At 61.7% G+C, this 23,589-nt stretch overlaps 2 protein-coding genes across 5 annotated transcripts in view; one reads left to right on the forward strand and one right to left on the reverse strand.

The window, feature by feature from the left end:
* CBFA2T3 (CBFA2/RUNX1 partner transcriptional co-repressor 3) overlaps positions 1 to 19,985 on the reverse strand; it is a 68,127-nt gene extending 48,142 nt beyond the window's left edge. For 2 of the 4 annotated variants that reach the window (XM_073015656.1, XM_073015657.1), the window contains exon 1: positions 19,660 to 19,985. The gene's annotated coding sequence lies outside the window, so the exon portion shown is untranslated. The remainder of the gene's footprint in view (positions 1 to 19,659) is intronic. The other 2 variants (XM_073015655.1, XM_073015654.1) reach the window with 2 other exon arrangements.
* Positions 885 to 14,504, forward strand: LOC119627745 (uncharacterized). Its single transcript, XM_073015658.1, has 2 exons — positions 885 to 7,858; positions 7,959 to 14,504. Exon 2 carries the CDS (start codon positions 10,402 to 10,404, stop codon positions 11,068 to 11,070), a length of 669 nt encoding a protein of 222 aa, XP_072871759.1. The 5' UTR covers positions 885 to 7,858; positions 7,959 to 10,401; the 3' UTR covers positions 11,071 to 14,504.
* Positions 19,986 to 23,589: the final 3,604 nt, after the last annotated feature.

The following is a 23,589-nucleotide window of genomic DNA, read 5'->3' on the forward strand; positions in this document are numbered from 1 at the left end:
CTTTTAAAAAGTTCTATAGCCAATTGGAACAAACACAGAATGTGAGGTCCTGTTCCAGCCAATGGAAACCGGACATAGCAGTAGAACAGCGTGGACGCGTCAGGTTATAAATGACCCTGGTCTCCTTTGTTCATTGCACTCTCATGGCAAAACTGCTGGCGAGTGGACCCTTTCTGCAGAAAGTCAAAATGGCCTTGCTGAGATAATTAAGTTTATGTTCAAGTGTTATTTCTTTGCAGCACCAGGGAACAAGCATTCTATTTCTAAACAAACATTTCTAACAGCAGCATTGCCTCAGGCGCTGTCCCCACGGGCGGTATTCACTCAGTCTTACAGGTAAGAAGCCCAGTGCCCACGGCCATGATCACAAGGGCAAAGCCTGCTCCTCGAATTCTCCAAACTGCATGCATGGTGCAGGGCGAGGCGCAGACGTTCCCTCCCACCCAGAGCAGCCTCTCCGTGGAGTCCCCAGGCAGGAACCCAGTTACTTCTGAGCAGGTGCAGTCTGGTGCATGTTTACTCTAAAAACAAAGACACGGATGGTGCCTACAAGTCGAACTGCTGGAAAGTCAGCGTTGCTCCACTTAATCCGTGGAGGCCGTTTCAGTGCAGGTCTGGAGGCCACGTCAGACCCTGCCTCACACTGCAATTCCTGGGCCTCGGTTCCCTCATCTTCACAAAGGGGCCAATGATAACTTCTCCCTGGAGAGTTACCTTGGGAAGCAGCATGAGAATTAATGAGAATTAAATCGATTTACAAGTGCAGGTATGCAGCAAGTGCTCAATTAGTGCCAGTCTATACACCAGCAGCTTCCTGAGCGCTCTGCTCAAGTATTCATGACTCTCCTTGGGGTGGGCGTTCCTGCCTCCCTCCTTCCCCAGATGGTGAAAGGGTCAGGTGGTGTGTGTCCGAGGCCTGTCGTCCTCCCAAACCAGGAACATGTAAGTCGGCTGAACAATGAAGCTTCTGCAACAGTAGAATGTTCTAGGTCCATGCACTGACAGTCGCCGGAGCCCCACCTGGCTGCCCAGTACTCGAAAGGAAGCCCTGTGAGGGGAAAACTGAATTTTACATTTTATTTTACCTTTTTTTTTTTTTTGGAGATGGAATCTCGCTCCGTCACTCAGGCTGAAATGCAGAGGCATGACCTTGGCTCGCTGCAACCTCCGCCTCTCGGATTCAAGCGATTCTCATGCCTCAGCCTCCCGAGCAGCTGGGGTTACAGGTGCCCGCCACCACGCCTGGCCAATTTTCTTTTTAAGTAGAGACTGGATTTCACCAATTTGGCCAGGCTGGTCTCAAACTCCTGACCTCAAGTGATCCGCCCACCTCGGCTTCTCAAAGTGCTGGGTGCTGGGATTACAGGCGTGAGCCACTGCTCCTGGCCAGGAATATTTCATCTTAATTAATTTAAATTCCAACGGCCACAGGTGGTGTGTGGTGACGGAGTGGCAGGAGGCCCCACCACACAATGCCAAAGGCACCAAAAACGCAGGTGGATGAGGGTGGCCTCTGCCTCCCCTTGGGGGGCAGCCACACCTGCCTGCTCCCGGATTCTGCCAGGAGGACTGGGTCCCCAGCCCCTCCCTGCCCTGCCTGATTGCCAGCCTCAGCTGGGTGGTCTTCCTCCAGCCAGGCCCACCTGAGGCTGCCTCCCGCCCTCCAGGAGGCCAAGCCCCTCGCCAGGCGGCTACATTAAACAGCAGGGCCAGACTCGCTGGGGAGGTGAGCAGCCTCTAGGCTGTGGAGGCCGGTGTCTCCACAACCTGGAACAACACATCCTTTCTCTGAATTTAAGGAAAACAGGCTGCTCTGGAGGCAAACCTTTTAAACAGATGTTTCCTCTTGGCGGAACCTCCCTGCTCCGCCCCCACCCTGGGCCTTCCCCCAGGCAGGGCCTGCCCATCTCTCACAGAGCGGAGGCCTGGGGCAGGGGAGACCAAGTGATTTCAATTCTTTTTAGGAAGGGAGAGGAAAATATTTTTTAAAATGTGTTTTACAAGCCTGCTTTTGCCATTGTTGATGTAAACAGGTAAATTGTTTCCTGCCTCAATTAAAAACATCTGCCACATAAATGAATACCAATTAACTCATCCTGTTTTTAATTACTCTGTTAATTACACGCAGGCAGCAGAAAGGATAGTGGGGGAGCAGGGAAGCTGAGCCGATCCTCCGTGCCACACTGCCCCACCCCAGCTTGGCAGGATCGAAAACGTGTCTGGCTGGTGACGGATGGGGTGGCAGGGAGATGGTGGCACCCTGCCAGCCGGGATTTCCTGATCCAGGGCGGACAGTGGCCCCCTCTTCCCGGGATCTCCCTGGGTGGGGGTCCGGCCCCTGCCCCTCTCCCTCTTGGTCTGCGGCCCCCTGCTTACTTCTTGGGCCACATTTTGTTGAGGGAGGGAGGGAGGGGCAGTCGCGGGGGAGGTCTGGATTTTGTCCAGAAAGCTCTGCCTTAAGGCTGGGGCGGCAGGAGGATAAGAGTCACCCTAAACAGGACCCCTGAGAATTAGGATCCTATCAGCTGCCATTTCCTGAGCCGTACATCGAGGTGCTGGGGACCTCGTGGCTGCAGCGCCCTCATTTAAGTTGCTTCCTCGGGGGCACCTGGGACGCCCCCCACATGCACCACAGCCTTCGTGGTAATGACACAGTTATTCATTCGCTTGCTTCAGTAAATGTTCACCCGGGGAATAGGGACGCCTCACCCCGTCTCACCCAGACCTCTCTGCGCGGTACATTTTGACTTCCAGTTCACACATGTCAAAGCTGAGGCCCACACAGGCAACTGCCTACCCGAGGTTACATCACGGGGACAGGCCAGGGTGAGCCGTGAGCCCAGGACTCTGGTTTCAGGGCTGGTGTCGATACCACCACACGTGTCGCGGCCAGGACGTCCCGGGAGCCGGGTTCAGGGGCTGAAGCCGGGCGGCGCCACACGGGTGGGGGTGCTCCCGGTCTAAGGGGATCTTGAGGGTCTTCACCCAAGAGGGTACCCTGGCCTCCCTGGAAATCAGCCCCCACAGAAACTGACCCTGTTCTTACCCGAGGTTTCTGCAGTCTAAGGATGTGGAGGTGGCCAGAGCTGGCTGGGCTCTCAGAGCCCGTCTAGCCAGAGTAAAAGTCCTGTCCAGCAGCAGGGCCTAGGGCCCTCCACAGGAAGGCTGCTGCCTTAGCAGGATTGAGAGGGCCGAGTGCTGCAGTGCACTCATGATGTCTGCCTCGGGCACCAGCGCGGGCACGGTGGGAAGGGGCTCTATGGACTGGGGCATTAAATCCTGTCTGCCCTTCGCTGCACGGAGGAGAGAGGACCTGCATCCCAGGGCCTGGCCATTAAATCCTGTCTGCCCTTCACTGCACGGAGGAGAGGACCTGCGTCCCAGGGCAAGCACTCCGCCTTTCCTACCTCACGCCAGGGCTGTGCTTGAGGCCTTCCCGAGGGCGGGGTCAAGAAAGCACCCACGCCCTGGCGAGCTGCCAACCCACGCCTGTTCCCTGGCAAATCCCTCCTACAGGCTGGGTCCCGGCTTGCAGCCGCCGCCGGAGGGTGGCGAATGGCCCCTTCCTGGAATCCCATGCCAACCTTGGAGACAGCAACGCCAATGTTCCTGTAGCACAGGCTTTGCCCCTGTGTGGTTGCACGTGGCCAAGAAAATACTAACTCATTTAACCTTGGCAGTCCCCCTGCCCCAGGAGGCTGTTCTGTTATATAATCATGATGAAAACATAAACTTCTCACTCTTTCCACTGTACAGATGGGGCAGCAGTGGCCCAGAGAGGAAGGAACTGCTCAAGGTGCACAGCAGGACGGACAGCGCTGGGACCCGACCCTGACAGCCGGCTCAACACAGGCCCCCAGAGCCTTCACCTGCACAGCTGCCTGGCTCCCACCGGGTCCCTCCAAACGCCCCACGTCTCCCCGATTTGCCCAATGTGGAGGGAGAGACGCGGAGCAGTTTGTGATGTGCTGAGACCACACAGCAGGTTGGCAAGCTGGGGGCACCACTTTCAGGTTTGAAGTCAGCGTCCACTGGTGTGGGTGAGTCCCCTGGCCTTGCTGGGCCTCAGCGTTCTCCCTGTGAAACGGGGGGACCTGCACCCCCTCCTCATCGCACAGAGGTGGTGAGGATTCGGCGCTCCACCCACTGCCCCCTGCCTGCCTCCTCTTCCAGGCAGGCCACCAGGCTGAGCTCCTGCTTGCTGCCTCAAGGTTTCCTGAGCCGCCAGGGACTTGCACAGAGACCTCAGCCCGAGTGGGGGCCTCTCAGACCTTTGGCTGCCCACGTTACCTGCCACATCCACTGCCACCAGAAGGGCTGTTTGTTTGCGGCCTTTGGGAGTCAACATGAGCAACAAATGCACCTCTTGCTGTGTGAGCCGAGGAGCTGCTGAGTCGTGAAGGGGCTTCAGGCTCCGCACAGCCCAGTCCCGGTGCACAGCACGGCTCGGGAGGGAGGCCAAGCCGCACGTCCTCTGCCACCCGGCTCACACATCTGTCGCTCCTGCTGTCAGGGTGGGAAGGCCCTGACATGGAGGTCGGCTTTGGAACGCAGGTGCTGGGCTCCTGGGCTGGACGCCTGCACCTTCTAGGTTGGGGTGGCTCTGGGAAAGACCAGAATGCCGAATCCAGCCCCGAGGATGGTCCTGTCTCAAAGGTGGGGCCAGAGGAGGAGCCCAGGCTCACTGGCCAGGACTTTGGAAGCACAGATCACCACAGTGCAAGGACCAGGAAGACCCTCAGGACCCTGGGATCTGATGCTGAGGGTGCATGGCGATCCAGCCAAGGTTACAGCAAGGACCCCGGTGGAGGTGGGGGCGTGGTCAGGCAAGGTCACAGCGACCCAGCCAGGGCTAAAGCAAGGAGCCCGGGTGGAAGGGCCGCGCCTGCTGGGCTAAAGCAAGGACCCCCATGGGGTGGGGGCAGGGCAGGTGGTGGTCATGTCTACCCTGGAGGGGCCGCACCTGCTGGGCTGAGTCCTAGTGAGCCTGGGTGAAGATCTGCCCTCTCTGGGTCCCACCTTCCGCGCTATTCACTGGGAGCTGCAAGGGCTGTGCTGACGTGGGGTGTGCTGTGTACCTTGAGGACCGCCCCAGTGGCCCTGCACAAGCCCCGCCCTTGCCCTGCCTCCCTGGGGCCACCGACCATGAGGAGACTAGACTCTGCTGAGACCAAAGGAGAGGGACCTGGGGTCCAGGAAGGCGGCAGAGAACGAAGCTTTCAGGGGTGATGGCCAGGATGGCCTTGGAGAAGGGTCCAGCCATGGGCAGACCTGGGCCAGCGCAGACACAGGCCACGGGGAGGAGGGCAGGCGGAGGGCCCAGTGGTGGCTGCGGGGGCAACCAGGGCAGCTCTCAGTGCTGTGCCATGGGGCCTCGAAGCAACTGGATGCAGGGAGTGGTCCCTGCAAGGTGGCTCAGGACAAGCTTTGTGGCTCCCCAGAGGCAGAGACCCCATGGCCGGGAACATGGGGTCACTCTTGTCAAACAGCCTCTGCTGCCCAGATGCAGCTGGTCTCACCCATTGCCCCAGCTGGCCGGACACAGTGGGAACAGCCAGGCACTGGGGGCCAAGCAGGTGCAGGAAACCACCTGCTGAATTTAGACCCAACCGGGGGCCATGACGACGAGTCCTGCCCACAGCTTCGGGCTGATGGCGGCCACTGCCACCGCCTCCCACCTCATTGAGTGCTTTCTCCGCCAAGGCCACAAAGCCGCACACCCCTGACCACGTGTGGGTGACAACAGGGCAGTCGGGCAGACAATGAAAACTGAGGGATGGCCCCTGAAGAAACTAGAAGCCACTGGTCACTGTGGCCAAGCCCAGGGCTTGCTGTGTCTGTGAGGGGTCTCAGCTCTGCACCAGCCCAAGGGGGAGGCAGCAGAGGTGACAGGGGCCTGCCCGGAGTCACACAGCAAGGGCCTTGTCCTGGACACCGTGCTCCCTGACCCTGGGGCAGCGGGCCATGTCCGCAGTGGGCAGAGAGCCAGGTTCCAGCCCTGCCCCGATTGGTCCTCTCCCAGCCCCAAGCCTTGGGAAGGTGCCAGGCAGGCAGATGGGAAGGGCTCGGGCACGGTGCAGCCGCAGCCGTGGTGGCAGCTGCTTGGGGGAGACCCACGAGGGGCTGGCTCTGCTGCTCCCTCCTGAGCGGAGCCTTCTGGGCACCCTGACTCATCCACCAAGCGCTCTCATGCAGCCTCCAGGAGATCTGCAGGGGGCCGGGGCGGGGGGGCGGAGACGACGGTGCTGCTGAGTCAAAGCAGCCCCCAGGAAATATTCCGCAGAGAAGGGAGGCCCTTCCTGTGCCAGGCAGCCAGAGACCTGCTCCGAGTGCCCCGTGCTACTCTCATCCCAGCAGGAGGACAACTCTGAGGGTGGCAGGTGGGGCGAGCAGTCACTGTGCAGTGGGAGACACAGGCTCCGAGAGACTCAAGACTTGCCTGAGGCCACCTGGATGGCTCTGAGTATGCTGCTCCTCCCTCCAGGGCAACACGGGAACCGGAGGCTTCTCGTTTCTTCAGGGACTGTCCCTCAGCTTTCACTGTCTGCCCGACTGCCCACCAGGAGCCCCTGCGTGTGCGGAGTCTGGGAATGTGCCTTCCTGGGGGCTCCGAGCTGCTCCTGCACCCTGGACTCCCAGCTTCCCCGCGATGGGCTTTTCCAGGCTGCAGCATGAGGAGCCCCGGTCACCAAGGACGTGGGCAGCACTCTGGAGTCGGTGCCATCCTTTCTTCACCAGAGGCCGTGTGAACGTTTTCACGATGGTTTTTTAAAGAGAGACAGAAGGACCAGGACTAGAAAGACAAGGTTGTCCTGCCTCCCACAGGCAGCAGCCTCGAGCTGGCACCACCTCTTCTGCCCCCGGAAGGTCAGCTCTGTGAGGCAGGAGAGGCCCCCGTGAATTCTGCAGGGAGTACTTGGTGGGCGCTGGGCGGACTCACTTTCCCCACCTGTGAAAGGGGCCAATCCCACTGCAGTGGGGCCAGTGAGTGAATTCCCAGGAGGTCTGAGCAGAGCCGCAGCCGGGATACAACTGGCTTCCAGGGCCGGGCTGCTGCCTCCAAGAGCCCAGCCTTTTCCCCAGAGGCGAGGAGTGAATCTGGGCTCCATGCAGGGGGGTTCCAGCATGTAAAAGGTGTGACAAACTCATCCTCCAATGTCCAACTGGACAAACCTCTTCAATCCACCACTGAAGGCCCCCCAAGTGCTCCGAGGGACCCGGCGTGCTGTGGGCTGGGAGGCGTCTGTCCCAGCTTCATCTCCGAAATGTCGGTGTCTGCTCTGCCCTGTGCTGCGGTTTTCAGGCATCCAGGTGGAGCGACCTCCTTCCATCTCTCCTGCTCGGGGTCGGTCAGCAGGCCGAGTCTCAGGGCTATGACACGGAGGTTTGTTACATGTCACACCAGGTGGCCCTGGGTCAGCCAAAGAGCTTTGTTTCAGGAGAGCGTGGGTGAGCGCCGCCCCCACCGCATGGCTGCACGGAGGCCCGAGGGCAAGATCTTCCCGAGGGACAAGCTAGATGCAGGGTGGGGCCTGCTGAGCCTCAGTTTCCTTGGCTGTAAGACGAGACGAAGGCATTTACAGCGGGGATGGCTGGGAATTCCTCCTCCGGATCCGGCTGATGCCTCGGTGCACCGTAGGCTCCCAGGAGCTCACACGGCCTTCCCTGCCTGTCACTTGTGCCCCACCTCAGAACGAGGTGCTTGTAGTGGCAGGGCAGCCCGTCTGGCCCCGCCCAGCCCCCGCCGCCTCCCTGCCCTCATCTCCTTTCTCTGAGACAAGGCTCCTCGATGGTCCTGGAGGTGGTGGCACACTCCTGCCTCGGGCCTGGCATGTGTGGCCCTTCCCTCCTCCCGCAGGTAAGCTCCATGCCCCTTTACCAGAGAAGCCAGTGTCAACCCCCACGGCCCTGGGGGGCGACACATCGCAGTTCCCCTCCTTCACTTCTGTCTCTCCCAGACGGAGCAGAAGCCTCAGGCGTACACCAGGCACCAATCACTATTTGTTGAGGGAATGAACGGGCACCACCTAAGGAGCTGGGTCAGATGGAAGCATGGCTCAGAGATGTCAGCGGGAAGAGCAGGTCAACGTGACAAGCCGGGTCCCGCCCTGCCCTCGGGTGCATGGACTTCCCCAGGCAGCACTGACACCCCCGCTGAGGTGAGGCTGCTGGGCCCTGTCCATGGGGAGAGGCAGCTGGAAACTGGGGGCCCCAGCTCCTCCTGGGGCCAGATCCTGACCCCAAAGCCAGCCTGTTTTCTGGGTGTCCGAATCCTGCCGGGGTGGAGGAGGCGCTGGGGAAGAGGCGGGTCCACCTGTTCTCCAGGGACCTCCCTGCAACCCTTCATGAGGTCAGAGCTGGGCACCCAGGGAGACAGCAGCTGTGGCCACGGGCGCCACGCCAGGCAGGTACCAGCCTGGCATGGAGCCCGCGGGTGGTAATCTCCAGGCTGCTCCGGGGCTGGGCGGCAGCTGTAGGGGGTTCAGCTGTCACAGAGGGAGCCTGGGAAGCCAGCACTGCCTGGGATGATCCCCCTCCCGCCTCCTCCTCCCCCGCCTCCTCCTCCCCAGGCCCCGGAGGCCCAGCTAGCCCATTCCCCTACCCAAGGAGCCAAGCCCTACTAGGCCGCCCATGCTGACATGCAGCGAGCCAATACTGACTCGAAGACAGGTCAGCCAGACCCACCTGCTCCCTCAGGAGGTGGGATCTGATCTCCTGCTGGCCTGCACGGGCCACGATGGAGAGGCGCCTCATGACACACTGCAGTCAGCTCAGAAAAGCCGTAGATGCCGACCCGGGGAAGCCTGCCCAGCATGGGGCGTTCTCTGAGGTGGGAGCCACAGGGAGGGCCTCATGGAGGCCTCTGTCCACAGGCAGTGATGCCCAGCACCCACTGCTGCTGACCAAGCCCCTGGCACCCCCAAGCTGAGCCTTTGAACCCCAGCAGGGAAGACCACCCGGCCGAGACCCTGGCCACCATGGGGTCATCACTGCCCCACGGGGCTCTGTTCCATCTCCTGGCCCAAGGGTCTCTGAGCACCGCCAGGGCTGCCTCACGCCTCTGAGTTTGGGGTGTTTTGTTCGGCAGCACTGGGGTCCGAGCAGCTTCTTGCCCGGTGTCTGGCACAGTTGTCCATGGAGGGGGCGTTTCTGGGATTCTGTGGTTTAGGGGACACTCCCCTCACTCCCCGGCCTCGGGGGCCGATGACCAGGCGGAGCGGGCCCAAGGCCACGTCTGTGAGGGAGTCACAACGCTAGGTCACTCCAAGCTGCCTCTGTGGTCACAACGTCCAGCTGCCCCCACACAGGCGAGACCCAGGATCAAGCCCCAGGGCTGGAAAGCGGACACGGGATGTATTTGTTTGTGGAATCAAATACGACGGCAGCTTGCAGGCAGCCCAGCCGCTGTGCAAACAACCCTCTTCCAGCACCCGGTGAGGGCGGCCCTGAAGCAGCCGGCGACCCCGGGCCCTGTCACCCGCCAGGTGGGGTGTTGGGTACCGGCCCTCAGGCAAGACAGGGTGCCTGTGTCCTGAGCACCTCCCGTGTCAGGTGCCGGGGGCAGACAGACAAAAGTCCTGCCCCAGAGAGCTGACCTCGGACGGGAGCCCAGGAATCCTGTGCAAACGTACAAGACCCTCGGCCGAGGCTGGGAGGTGTGGTGGTCAGGACAGGCACCGGGTGGGTGAGTGGGTGGCCACTGAAAAGGTGACGTCTGAGCAAGACCTGAGGACGGGAAGCTGGGAGCCATGTAGGCGTCGGGGGAGAGCATTCCAGGCATGGGGGCCAGTAGCGCAAAGGCCCTGAACTGCAGCCAGCCAGGCACGGTGGGCAGCAGCAAGGCGGAGCAGAGTGGGAGATGGTGGGTGATGGAAGGGAGAGGAGTTTGTGCGGTCTTGGTCCCACAAGGACCTTGGCTCCATCCCTGGAGAGCTGTGACTGGCCTTTAATGGGACCCATCTGTCTGCCAAGTGCAAAATGGACCTGGGATGGGGGGCTGGGGTAGAAGGAAAGAAACCAGGTACAGAATCTGGCACGAGTCACGCGGTCAGAAGGCAGGTGCTGGAGAGATCCCATAACTGTTTGTGGAATCAAATAGGACAGCAGCTTGCAGGCAGCCTGGCCGCCGCTGTGCAAACAACCCAGAGTGTCCCTGAACCAGCCGGTGACCTCAGGCAACCGCATCCATCCCCGGGGCCAGTGCACCATCGCCTGTGAGAGGTGTGGAGACGGCTGCTCTCCCATGCCTGCGGGAGGACGCAGTGACAGCAAGGCCAAGCCCCCTGCCCACCAGGACAGCAGCTTTTCTTGACAATTTATCCCCTGAAACCCTGTGGACAATTAAACCCAGAGTTACCAGGTGAGCCAGGGATTCTACTCCTAGGAATCCAACCAAGAGAAATGAAGACATTCATCCATGCAAAAGCTACCAATAGCCACGGCTGCATCGTCCATGCAAAAACTACCAATACCCACGACTGCGTCGTCCACACAAAAACTACCAATACCCACGGCTTTGTTGTCCACACAAAAACTACCAATACCCACGACTTTGTTGTCCACACAAAAACTACCAATACCCACGACTGCGTCGTCCACACAAAAACTACCAATACCCACGGCTGCGTCGTCCACGCAAAAACTACCAATACCCACGGCTGCGTCGTCCACGCAAAAACTACCAATACCCACGGCTGCGTGGTCCACGCAAAAACTACCAATACCCACGGCTGCGTGGTCCACGCAAAAACTACCAATACCCACGGCTGCGTGGTCCACGCAAAAACTACCAATACCCACGGCTGCGTCGTCCACGCAAAAACTACCAATACCCACGGCTGCGTCGTCCACGCAAAAACTACCAATACCCACGGCTGCGTCGTCCACGCAAAAACTACCAATACCCACGGCTGCGTCGTCCATGCAAAAACTACCAATACCCACAGCTGTGTGGTCCACCATAACCACAATGGGGGCAACAACCCACGGGTCCATCAACAGACACACAAACCCTGGTTTTTCTGCATAGTGCTGTGCAACTCAGCCACAGGGAAGGATGCTCCCCACTAGGCTCCAGTGCGGGGAGCCATGAAGGCCCTGTGCTGAGTGACAGAGCCAGATGCAAGGGCCACCTGTGGCCCTGTCCCCCTCATCTGAGGCGTCCAGAACAGGCAAGTTCACAGAGATGGGTAGCGGATGCTGACCGGGGGCCGGGGGTGGAGGAGGAGATGGGGAGGTGGCAGACTGGGAGCTAGGGGTGGAGGGGTGAGGAGATGCGGGGGCAAATGTGAGAGGGGCTCAGCCTCCCTCCCAGGGTCTCTGCTCCTGTCTACTGGGGCCCACCTGCAGGCAGGTAGCAGCAGACACTGCTGTGACCCCAGCCCTGGTTCTGTGGGCCTGGCTGTGCTAGAAACCAGGAGGGTGGAGGCCAGGGCCCAGGAGGCTGGTGGCTGGAGTGAGTGGGAGCTGAGCGACCTTCTTGCTGCAAACACCCCCCTTCCAGAGACACAAGCACACCCTTAGGGGTGGGAGGGGCCCACAAGGACCAGTCTGTGGCAAGTGACCCTTCCAGCCCGAAGGTCTCCTGGGCAGAAGCCCCTCCACGTGCCAAGGATGTGCCAGAGGTGGAGAAGGGCCGTGGGCTGGCCCCGTGGTTCAGAGTGAGCAGGTGCTGGGGTCACTGGCCTACAGCTCAGGCCTCTGCTTGTCCCTCCGGTCACCCCAGTCCCGGGGAAGCACGGTCCCTGGGTCTGGGAAGGTTTGGTTGGATGCAGGTGCTGTGGTCCCCGGTGAGCCCTGGTGTCACGACTCATGCTTTATAAAAGCTCTCATGGGGTCACAGTGCAGAGGGGACGGGAAGGAGGGTTTGGGGAGGGTAAGCACTTCGCCGATGCACTTATCATTCACGGAACATTCTCTGAGGCTGGCTGTGGGGATCCCCTGTGAGTCTGGACAGTCAGGTCATAGGTCATGCTTCCTCCCGGCCTGGTTTTCACACCGTGGTATGCCACACGCATGCACACGTGTGCACGCCATCACACACTCAGACTTCACACGCACGCACCTGCATGTGCACCCCTGGCAACGGCACCCGATACAGTGACCTCAGGGCAGGCGTTGTCGTCGAGACAGGCTGCCAGGTGGCCCCTCACACTGCCCCCGCTTCCTCATCCCGGCAAATGGGCAGAGCACACTTCCAGGAAAGCTGCTGCCCTGGCATTGGACTCAATGACCGTAGAACAGCCTCTTAAGCTGGGCAGTGGCTCACACCTACAATCCCAGCACTCTGGGAGGCTGAGGCAGGAGGATCACTTGAGCCCAGGAGCTTGAGACAGCCTGGGCCATGTAGCGAGACTCCATCTCTACCAAAAAAATAAAAAATTAAAAAAACCATTAGCTGGGCTTGGTGGTGAACACCTGTAGTCCCAGCTATTCTGTAGGCTGAAGCAGGAGGATTGCTTGAGCCCAGGAGGTTAAGGCAGCAGTGAGCCATGATCACACCACTGCACTCCAGCCCGAGCGATGGAGGAGGACCCCCCCCCTTCTAAAGAAAGGGAAAAAAGAGGCCGGTGCGGGGCTCATGCCTGTCATTCCAGCACTTTGGGAGGCCGAGGCGGGTGGATCACCTGAGGTCAGGAGCTCGAGAACAGCCTGGCCAACATGGTAAACCCATGTCTCTACTAAACACACACACACACACCCCAAGCCGGATGCACATGTGTGACTGTGATCCCAGCTACTCGGGAGGCTGAGGCAGGAGAATCACTTGAAGCTGGGAGATGGAGGTTGCTGTGAGCCGAGATCGCACCACTGCACTCTAGCCTGGGTGACAGAGTGAGACTCTGTCTGGGGGAAAAAAAAGAAAGAAAAGAAAAGAAAATGGCCTCTTGGGCCAGGTCCTGGGAGCTTGAGGGAGGTGATGGCATGGAGCCAGGACCTGGAGACGTCACTTCTGCTGGAAGCCTGCATGCCCAGAGACAGGTCAGGCCCTCAGTGTGCAAGCCACCAGCCTTCTCTCCAGACAGGCTTTGCCCTGCCTGGTGCACCTCCCGTTTGCCTCACTGGTCAACTCCTGGGGGCTGCTTCGCACTCCCCCAGGGCAGGGGCCCAGACTGCACGCCTCACAGTGCCACACGCCTGCATCCCCACAGCCATAGTGGCCACTTCATGCCATATGTGTCACTTGGTGAAATCCCCGTCCCTCTGCTCTGTGCAGTGCAACGGCCGCAAGCACAGAACCGGCATGAGGAGGGTGGAGGCGAGACCCCAGTGAGTTCAAGGTGCACACTGCCCCTGCGAGAGCTTAAATAAAATTCCTCAGTCACTTAAAAAATCAGTGCATGTCGAAAATAATGAGTTTTGGACACACTGAGTTAAGTAAGATTATAGAGGTTGCCCCTCGGTACACAGAGGCACGGGTGACAAGGGATGCCACACGGTGGCTGCTCAGGTCACAGGAGAAGCTGACTCGGGCCCAAAGGGGAGGCTCTGTACATGGTCCCGAACACTCTGCTCCCAGGTCCCCTGTTGGATGGTCTGGGCTTCTGGGCATGAACAGTGCTGGATCCTGAAGGAGCAGCTCGGCCGCAGAGGCATAGTGGGGACACGGCAGCCAGCAGGGCCACACAGAGAGGGTCTCAGCCACACGCCTGGGCTGCACCATCGGGGAGCGGCAGGCGAGGCTCCGTCTTCCCTGTGCGCAGCGCACGGTACTGCAGTGCTGACCAACCCTCCCAAGGGACAGGTGAGGACACGGAGGCCCAGAGGAGTGGAGATAAGTCTGGCCTTACTGCCTGTTCTTACTGTTGGCAGGGCCTGGTAGGGGAGGCAGAGATGCCGCGAAAGAGGCATGAAGGGCTGTGCCCTGCCCTCTTCCACCCCCGAAGTTCAGAAGGACACATTCTTTAAGGGAACTGAAGGCCACGTGGTGGAGCTGCAAGCCGCCATCAAGCACAGGGATACGTGGAGTCTAGCACCCAAGGCCTCTGTTCTGTCCACTCAGGCACAGCCACGGCCCAGAGACCCAACGCTGCCCCTGGTCAGGGGCAGTCCTGGGTTCTGATGTCTCTGGCGCAGGAGACGCTGTGTAGAAGGGCCCCAGGTCCACTGTGCTCTGAGTACAGGCTGGGCTGAATTAGGCTGCGGAGCCCCGGGGTGGTGGCCAAGGCAAGGGGAGGGGCCTGAGAATCCCCTAGGCAGAAATATCTAGGCTCAGGATGGCCCAAGTCAGGTGGCCTCGGCTCCCAAGTGGGAATTCTGCCTCTGACAGGGAGTAACTAGAGGGTGCAACTGATCCTACCCTCAGTTTCCCCTCTGCAGGTGGCATGGTGCACGCAGGGCCCCAGGCTTGGCCCCAACCTTGCAGGCTGTCCCTGCGTGGGTGGAGCAGGCACAGGGCCTGGGGTCTGGGGTCTGTGCAGGGGTCTGACCATTGAGGTAGTCTCTCTGGACCACCCCATTGTGCAAAGGTGCAGAAAGTGAGCTTCTGTTTGGGGGCCTGCAGAGAAGGGGGCCTGGGTGCAGAGCTGCCTTCATGCCTCATCCACCACTGAGTCACAGGACACCACCAGGTGTCCCCCCAGAAAGTGGACGAGGCTGACAGTCCCAGCCCAGACACACACAGGCCTTTCCCAGCTCATCACAACCCGAAGGGGTAGATGCCTTTGTGACCGCATGTTGTGTCTGAAACCCGAGGGACAGATGGGAATATCTGCTGTAGGTCACGCAGCTGCCGGGAGGGGAGTTGAATCCAGATGGGGGCTCCAAGAAGCTGAGCGGCTGCCCACCCCCTCCCCGCTGCCTCTGAGAACAGGGCAGGGGGCTGCAGTCACCCGTGGCCCTGGCGGGGAACCCCTCCCCACCTGTAAGAGGGCCTCACTGCAACGGGTGCTGCTTCCCTTGCTGGCTTGACTGCACCCTGGCTTTCCTGGGTCCTCAAGGAGGTTGGGTACACTGGGCGGGGACTTCCTCGTGAGTTCCATCTGTGGCCTGGGGCCACCAGGGTGCGCAGGAGCCCTCCTGACTGCCCCAGGCGTTTCCTGGGCGTCTCCCGGGCATCTCCCATCCTGGTCACCAGCAGGTCCCACCTGCTACCTCATCGGTGTGGACTTTTCTCTGCCGAGTAAACAAAAGACCGCGTTGGTGCCCGCACTTCCTCCCCAAACCTCCTCCTGCCACATCCACCATGACCCCAGCCTCAGGGGCAGCCGAGGCGGCTCTGTGCTGCCCAGACCCGACACGGGGCAGAACCGGCCCTGGGAGGCTGAGCGGGTGGGAAATGCAGAGGCAGGCGGCCGAGAACAGTGTAGGGTGAGCTGCCGGCTGGGCTGCTGGCGCCTCAGCTCCGGGAGACATCTTCCTTATTACGGCCAAATTCATCTTTGTTTTCCTTCCCAGTGACATCTGGCTCTCAGTGAGGTCCCATGAATTACAAAAAGCAGAAGTCTGAACTTCTGTTTTATTGCCACAGGAAACTCACTGCCACAGCACAGGCGGAAAGCCCGATCTCAGCGGGTCCTGAGTCCCCAGCTCCCACCCTCGGGGGCAGCTGCGAGCTCAGAAGTGGGGACTGGGAAGCAGCAATTTCTCTCTCCTCATCGTCAGTTTCCAGCCCAAGTGCCAGGTCTCCGCCTGAGTCTTTTCCACTGATGCTACAAGGGCGGTTTCCACTCCAGGAATTTTTTTCCAGACAAGCAAAGCCCTTGCCTGCATTTGCTCTTGGCTAAGGCGGCCCTTTCCAAGCCTGCTGGGTGGCTGTTTCCTGCAGTGCAGCCCGGGCTCCGCTGAAAGGAGAGTCCGGCCTGGGGAACTGCAGAAGTAGAACCAGGGCCTTCTTACTCTGCCCATGAAAGTCAGGGGGTGGAGAATAAACCCCCCAGGAAAGGATCTGGGGTGTGGTTCACTGACACAGGCATTCCCAGGGAGACTGAGCCACGAGGCGGACGAACAGCATGGTGTCCACCCAACCTGGCCCAGACCCTGACACCAAGGATGGTGACGCTGTCGTGAGCCTCCCTCTGAGCTGCCCTCAAGTGGTCTGCAGCCCCCTAGCCAGTACCCCGGCAGTTGTGTTTCCACCCCCTCCTGCCCCTGCGAGGCAGCGGGTCCCAGCCCACTGTGTGCACTGGACTCTGTAGGGGCCCGGCCCACTCCCTGCCGACCCCACGCTGGCCTTCCCCCGTCAGAACTCAGTGGGAAGTTCCAGGGGCCTGACCACCCTGGATGTGTCAGAGGCAGAGCCCTGTGGCGCCCACTCGTGTCTGGCTCCTGTGCTGCGAGCTGGGAACCTCTGTGGGCCTCGGCTTCCCGGTCTGGAAAGTGGGGCAGCAGCAGTGCCTTCAGGGCAGCCGTGAGGATCCAGTGCAGGGCCTGGGTGCCTCTCACTGCATGTGATTCTGCCCCCGCCTGGTATGGACTAAGGTGTTCCATTAATACCTGCCCAGGGAATGGGCACTGGAGGACAGGCACTTTCTGTCCTGTAAGTGAAGTGGTGGCAAAGCCACTGTCTGGCATTGACAAATTGTAGAGTTTGGGTCCCTACCGTCCCCAGGGGCCTGGGGCCAGCCTCGGAGGTGACATCTGTCGCCTGGACGTGGATTTCTACGAACAGTGGATGTTGTCTGCGATAACAGCCGGGCAATGTTCCAGTGGCTTCTGGAGGGTCTTTAGCAACAACGACCCCCCTCCTCTGCACACAGGGTGGGAAGCAGAGGTGAGGCTGGCCAGAGGTGCAGGACTAGAGCAGCTGGGATGAGGTTGGCTCTGGGGCTCCATGACCCAGGCAGGGCAGAGGTCAAGTTCTCCCACTTGTGCCCTGACCCCAGATGGGCCCCAGGGCCTGTGTCCAGGAGGGCTTTTGCACCTACAGTGCTAACCCCGAGTCATGACTGAGCTCTCAGCCACCAGGTCGCCCAGCCCTTTGGGGGTGCTCAAGTGCTCTAAGAACGTGGCCTGGCAGGCTGGGGACAGGGACTGACGGCACAGGCAAAGGAACGCCCAGGCAGGGGCTGGACAGGGGCTGGGAGGGGGCCTGGAGACACAGGGGCCTGGAGACACTCGATGCAGCCCACCATCAGACTGGCTCCCTGCATGACCTGTGGAGTGACTGTACCTCTCCCGGCATTGGAGATGGGGAACGCTACACGGCCCTCGTGGGTGTTACAGGGACACAACAGTGTGTGTAATCCCCAGCGCTGTCATAGGCTGTAAGAACCATTCCGTGACCCTCTGAGAGGACAGACAGGCCACAGGCAGGCAGTGCAGCAAGTGCCGGCCGGGAGAGCAGCCCCACGGAGACGCCGGTGCCTTCACCTGTGGCACCACTAACAAGGTCCTGCTGCTCCCTCCATGCTGGGTCCGAACACCCGTGGGGCACACACAGCACTGGGGCACGCTGAAGTTGTTCCTGCTCCCTCCCTGCCTGGGAAGGAAATCAGATCCACTTAATTCAACCGCCATCCTTCCACCCTGGCACTGTGGGAGGCTGAGGATGAATCAGAAAACCCCAAAGTCAACCTGCGAACGGTGCAGCAGGGGAGGGGGAGGCCAGCAGAGAGCCCCAAGATGGTTCCAGAAGCTGGCAGGGAAATGCCTCACCCATCTTACACCCTCCCCACCACCCCAGACGTGGCAGCAGCGAGGCCTGGCCCTCCCTGGTGCAGCCCTGAGGGCTGGGATCTTGGGGATTAGTGACCCGGCCTGCCCGCAGCGTCTCCAGATCCTCACGTAGGGAGAAAAATTAATTTCTTCCAGTCATGCAGAAATGAAAATACGTGGAGCCAAACCAGAGAGATTTCCTGGAGGTGGTAACTGAATTACGCGGATAGCGGGCGGCAGGGGAAGAGCTCAGGGGGGCTCCGGCGGCTGGCGTGTGGCTGTGCAGCCCCGGAGGGTTCTGGAAGAAGATGTCTGGGGAAAGCCCTCCCGCTCACCGGCCCTGGCTTCACAGGTGGCGACAGCGTGGCCCTAGCACCACGAACCACTCGTGAACTTCCCTTCTCCCCTGTCACTAGAGGATCCCAGCACATCCCAGGAGAGATGGAGCCTGCCGTAAGACTGATCCTCATGCCATACTCTCTTCCCTCCCTGAGCCCTAATCTCGGGTGGAGGCCACATCTGTTCCTCCTGCTCTGGGCGCTTCTTCCTTTCTGTTTCCCTTTTGGTGTGGAAGAGTGGCCACTTGCCCAGCAGGACAGTCCCAAACAGCATGGCTTTTCCAGGCACGGTGCTGTCGGCACACTGAACAGGACCCTCCCCGCGGCTCCAGCGCGCACAGCATCCGCCTGTCTGGCCCCCGTGGAAGTTTCTGACTCCCAACGCCCAGACTGGAGCCGGGGCAAAGGACACAGCCCAACCCGAGGCACACAGAGCCAGCCCTCCACGGATGAGCGTGCCCAGGAACTGTGGGCTGGGCCTTCCTGCCTCCTCCCCTGCCGGGAAAGCGATGCCAGGGGCAGGTGAGGGTCGGACACGCTCAGGCCCAACCCTCACCCCTTCAGGTCTGGGGGACACAGGGGAGTCCCAGTCTCAAGAAGTTTCCCCAACCTCGCAGCAACTTGAGCAATGCCAGGCACCGAATAACTGGCCCCCGCCTCTTATCCCCGGCCGACCGTCCTCCGAGGTGGCTGCCCTGGGAACCTCCTGTTCCTGGTCCAGGAGAGGAAACGCACACCCGGGCCGGACGCACAGAAGCCGCACCCTGGCCGGGGCCACAAGCCTGACAGCTACCGACCAGCCCCCACCCACAGGAGCACGCGACGTGCTCTTTTCAAAGGAAACGTTTTTCTTCCTGGGCCCTGGAATGGGCCTAAGTCAGCCGGCCTCAGCCCACAGGGTGAAGGGGTGGGCACAGCCCGGCCGCGGCCCCAGCACACACAGGGCGGGCGCAGGGGCGGGGTGTGCCAGCCCCGCAGTGTGTTCGGAGCCCAGAGGCTCTGAGTCGCCGCCACCAGCCTGGCCGCCTTCTGCTCCACGTAAGTGAAGTCAGCCGTCTAGGGCTGCGTTTCCAGCCATCTGTCCCTCCACAGAGGCTCACACCTCCCTCCCCGCTGTTCCCACAGCCTGGCTCCGGGCCTGCCCAACACAGATGGACGCTTCCCAAAGGCTGTGCGCGCCATCGCTGCCACCGGGCTGTGCCGAGGCCCGCGGCCGTCAGGACCCCAGAGACGGCGCGCCAGGCAGGGTCCAGACCCCCCAGCGCGGATCACCCTGAGCCCGCCGGGCAGCGCCGGGGACCCGGGCGGGAGAGGGAGGGGCTGGAGGGAGCTCTGGACCCTCCTCCCCAGCCCGGCCGCCGGCACCTCGGCCTCTCCCAGGGCCGCCCTCGGCCTCCCCACTCCCGAGTCCCCGTCACGCGGGCCGCGGGGCCTTTGTTAGGAAAACCGGGCGGCCCCAGGGGAGCCCGCGGGACTTCCAGCGCCCGGGCGCGTCGTTTCCCCCTGAAGTTTCACCGCAGCCCCCGCAGGTCAGGCTCCGCTCACAGGGGGCTGCGCTCAGCCCGGATGGGTGGGCGCTGGGCGGGCTGGCTCCACCCTGCCGTGGGCACCAACTTTGAAAACGGCCCGTGCGCTCCGCGCGGCTGCGGCGCAGATCCGGGAACGGCAGCCGCGGGCGGAGTCGGGGGAGAGCGGCGGCGGCGCGCGGGGCGGACGCGGCACTTACGGTCGGGGGTCCGGGGGGTCCGGGGGGCGGCGGACGGCGCACACTCGTGACCCGGTCCGGGAGTAGCTGCTCCTTCCAGCTCGGTCCCCACCTCCGCGACTCGGGGGCGGCTGCGCGCTGTCTTCTGGCGCCGCACCGGGCTCAGGCGCGCGGCGGGGCTGGGGCGCGCGGGGCGGCCGCCTGGGCCATGCCGGGGACTCGGCTCCGGCCACCCCGCGCGGGAACAAAGCGCGCACCCCGCGCCGGGCGGTCTCCGGCCTCCGCGGCCCGCGCCGGGTCCAGCCGCCGCGCCTGTGGCTCCAACGCCGCGCGCTCGCCCGAGAGTCTCACGGGGCCCCGCGGCCCCCGCCCCGCGCGCTCCGCCTCCGCCTCCTGCCCCCCGCCGCCGCCGCTGCGCCACCTGCCTCCCGCCCGGCGCCCATTGCGCTCAGCTCCGCCCCAGGGCGCCGGCCTGGAGAGGGGCTCCCCGCCGCCGAGAGCCGCCCCCAACGCCTCCGCCACCGGGGTGCGCCCTAAGAACTGGCCGTGGGGGCCAGGGCTGTGCGGACACCGGCGCGGGGAGGGGGTGGGGGCGCGGGGAGGGGGTGGGGGCGCGGAGGGGGTGGGGGCGCGGGGAGGGGGTGGGGGCGCGGGGAGGGGGAGGGGGCGCGGAGGGGGTGGGGGCGCGGGGAGGGGGAGGGGGCGCGGAGAGGGGGGCGAAGGGCGCGCGGCCTCCTGTGGGGGGCGGCGCGGGGGGTCGCAGGCGGGGGCACGCGGAGAGGTTGCGGGACGCGGGCGACGTGGAGGGGGCGCGGCTCTGGGGGGCGGCCCCCGCCTGCGCCCACCCCCTCCCCCTCCGCAGGCCGCGCACACCCACCTCGCAGCAGTCGGGCGGCCGCGGGTCTCGCAGCTTTAGAGCCGCGGCTTCTGGCGGCCGCGCGGGAGGCTGAACGGGGGGGTGGGGGGGGTGGGGGGGTGGGGGTGGGGGTGAGGGTTGGGGGGTGGGGGGGGAGCTGGAGGGGAAAGTCGCTCCTCCGGCCGCCTCCCGCCCCGCGCTCGCCCCCTGCGCTGCGCCTGGCCCGGCCGGGGCCACCTCCGCGCGCGGCCGGCAGGGGTCGCGCTCCCCTCGCTCAGCCTCCCGGGCGGGTCCGATGTGAAGCCCTCGCCCCCCGCTGGCCCCGGGGCCAGGTCGTTTGCATACGCTTTGCATTCATTTGCATATGGTGCGTTTCATGTCCACCTGCAGAAACGGCCCGAGCCGCTGCCCTGGCCTCTGCGCACTTTGCCCCCTCGTCCGACCACTTTGCCTTTCCCTGAAGTACTTTGTGGCATGTATCGCGTGCATTTTTAGTACATTTTACTAAAATTGGCGCCTTTTCCCTGTTTCCTGCCCCAACTCACACGTGCTCTCATTTCTTAGATACAAGCGGGGGGTGGGGCCCAGGGGTCAACATTAGGAGACAGAAGAGGCCAGAACTTCAGAGCAGCAGGCCCTTGGTTCGCCTCTCATTTCGCATACATTTTGCATGTGAAGGTGCGAGGTCCCCAATCTCCTAGTATAAAAATACAGCAACGTGCGAAACATGGCCCATTCCAGCTTTGTGCCGCGGGCCTTTTTCCCCCACCCCTCGTCCCTCTCGTGGACTTGGCTCTACCCACCTGAGCTGGCAGAGGAAGGAGACAGAAACCCAGAACGGGGCCTCTGTGAAGGGGAGGACAGCACCCCCTCCTCCTGCAGCCCTTGGGTAGTGGTCTGGTCAGCTGGGTCACTAACCACAGTGTGGCCCAGCCAGTTCCTCCAGCTCCTCACTGTGGGGAGTGCTGTCTAAAGCCCGCCAGACTCCGTGAAAATTGTGACACAAACGCCAGGCACCTACATTCTCCTGCTTTTCAGACTGTGCTTAACATGGTGCTTGCCCATGTGGCTCAGCCCAGCCCTTGTGGAGGGCGGGGAGGTCCTGAGCCCACCCCACAGAACAGTGTAAGTCCTGCATTGGGTGTGTTGCATGAGGTCACTGATTTTATGCTAGAAATTTATCCATCCTGGCTCCCTGGCTTCATGGACTCTGAGGCACAGTGGATTTTAAGATGCACCATTATTTTATGTGCCACTAAGAAAGGAAAACATGCTGCCGGTACTAATCCTAAAACGCCCCCAGGTTTCAGAGATGTTACAAAGCAACATAAACGTGGGAGTGGGGGCAGGTGGGAGAATTCAGCAGCGAACCACCCAGAAGTCAGTGGGGCTGGGAGCTCAACAATGCCTGCGGCAGCTCTAGCTTCCCACAGGGCCTGGGAGCAGAAGCCGGCCTGGACCTGGGCCGGAAACCGTCACCCAGCACCAGCAGCACGTCTGTGGTCTCAGTTCTCTGGACTGCAGGCTTTGGGTGTTAAGTGACCAGTTGAGGTGTCTGACTTACACAGGGTGCTCACAACCATTTGAGGAGTGACAGACCTGAAGGCACCGAAGATACCACTGCAGCCATCAGACACCACAACCCAGGCACTGCTCCCGCCCCACCACAGCCCCTGCTCCCCACTCAGGAGAGCCGCAGTGGCGTGGTAGAGAAGAGAGGGATGTCACAGGCAGGAGGGCTTCCTTCTGTGCTGTGAGTGGGCCTGCCCAGCGGTCACAGGGTGGTCAGGTGGTCTTGGCAGTAGCCGGCACAGAGCTGGGCACCGTCTCTGCATTTCCCCCTGTGCTGCACGGATGCTTCCAGAACACCCATTTTACAGGTGGAGAGGCTGAGCCTCTCAGCCACACAGACCTCCTGCTGCCTTATCCCAGGACTGGTTTCTTGCCCTGGATGCGGCCAAGTCACAGCTCCTGGGCATTTCGAGGGGACATTTAAGGAGGAGACTCCCAGCCCGGTGTGAAAGATGTCTGCGGTCTGTCCGACAAGGCTGGTGTCACCTGTGCGGGAGGTAGACCACGGGCGAGCAGGACCTCAGAGGGCCACACTCAGGGTTCGGAGGAGGCAGAGCACTGGAGGAGGGAACTCGAGGGTGCTCCCACGGAGCCCCAGCGTGTCACTGTCTACAGAAGCAGGAGCTCACTTCACTTAGAAGAAACCGCTTCGGCCGGGCGCAGTGGAGCAGGACCTCAGAGGGCCACACTCAGGGTTCCGGAGGAGGCAGAGCACTGGAGGAGGGAACTCGAGGGTGCTCCCACGGAGCCCCAGCGTGTCACTGTCTACAGAAGCAGGAGCTCACTTCACTTAGAAGAAACCGCTTCGGCCGGGCGCAGTGGCTTAAGCCTGTAATCCCAGCACTTTGGGAGGCCCAGACGGGCGGATCACGAGGTCAGAAGATCGAGACCATCCTGGCTAACATGGTGAAACCCCGTCTCTACTAAAAAAAAAAATACAAAAAACTAGCTGGGCGACGTGGCGGGTGCCTGAAGTCCCAGCTACTCGGGAGGCTGAAGCAGGAGAATGGCATAAACCCAGGAGGCGGAGCTTGCAGTGAGCTGAGATCCGGCCACTGCACTCCAGCCTGGGCAGCAGAGTGAGACTCCGTCTCAAAAACAAAAAAAAAGAAACCGCTTCCCCTCCTCATGGCATGGCAGCCTTTCCGAGTAAAGTTGACTCCCCACCACCATCTAGTACCCCAATCACACACCCATGGAAACTCTAGGAAGACCATGCCTGGCTCTAGGGCCCGCGGCACACAGCGGGGCAGCCCCAGCTTTGCTGACCTGTGCTGGGTGCGCCTCTGAGGCCCCACCCTGCTACCCTCAGAAAAAAACCCCAACCTTCTGTCCTGCCAACTGCAGTTTATCCTGATCCCCCTCCCCAAAGGGCAGCACCCACATCTGATGTCCCTCTAAAACGCTCAACAGTGCCCAGCTCAAGATTTAGATAAAGACGCAGTTTATAAACACTTGCCACAGGCGTCCCTGCGGTATGTCACTTCCCTGCAGTCACGGCCCCTTCTGACACCAGGTAAGAC

This window comes from Chlorocebus sabaeus, chromosome 5 (assembly GCF_047675955.1).
Source record: "Chlorocebus sabaeus isolate Y175 chromosome 5, mChlSab1.0.hap1, whole genome shotgun sequence".
Lineage (NCBI taxonomy): Eukaryota > Metazoa > Chordata > Mammalia > Primates > Cercopithecidae > Chlorocebus > Chlorocebus sabaeus.

Excerpts from the sequence above, each read along its gene's own strand:
- LOC119627745 (XM_073015658.1), top strand. The coding sequence starts at position 10,402 with ATGAAGACATTCATCCATGCAAAAGCTACCAATAGCCACGGCTGCATC.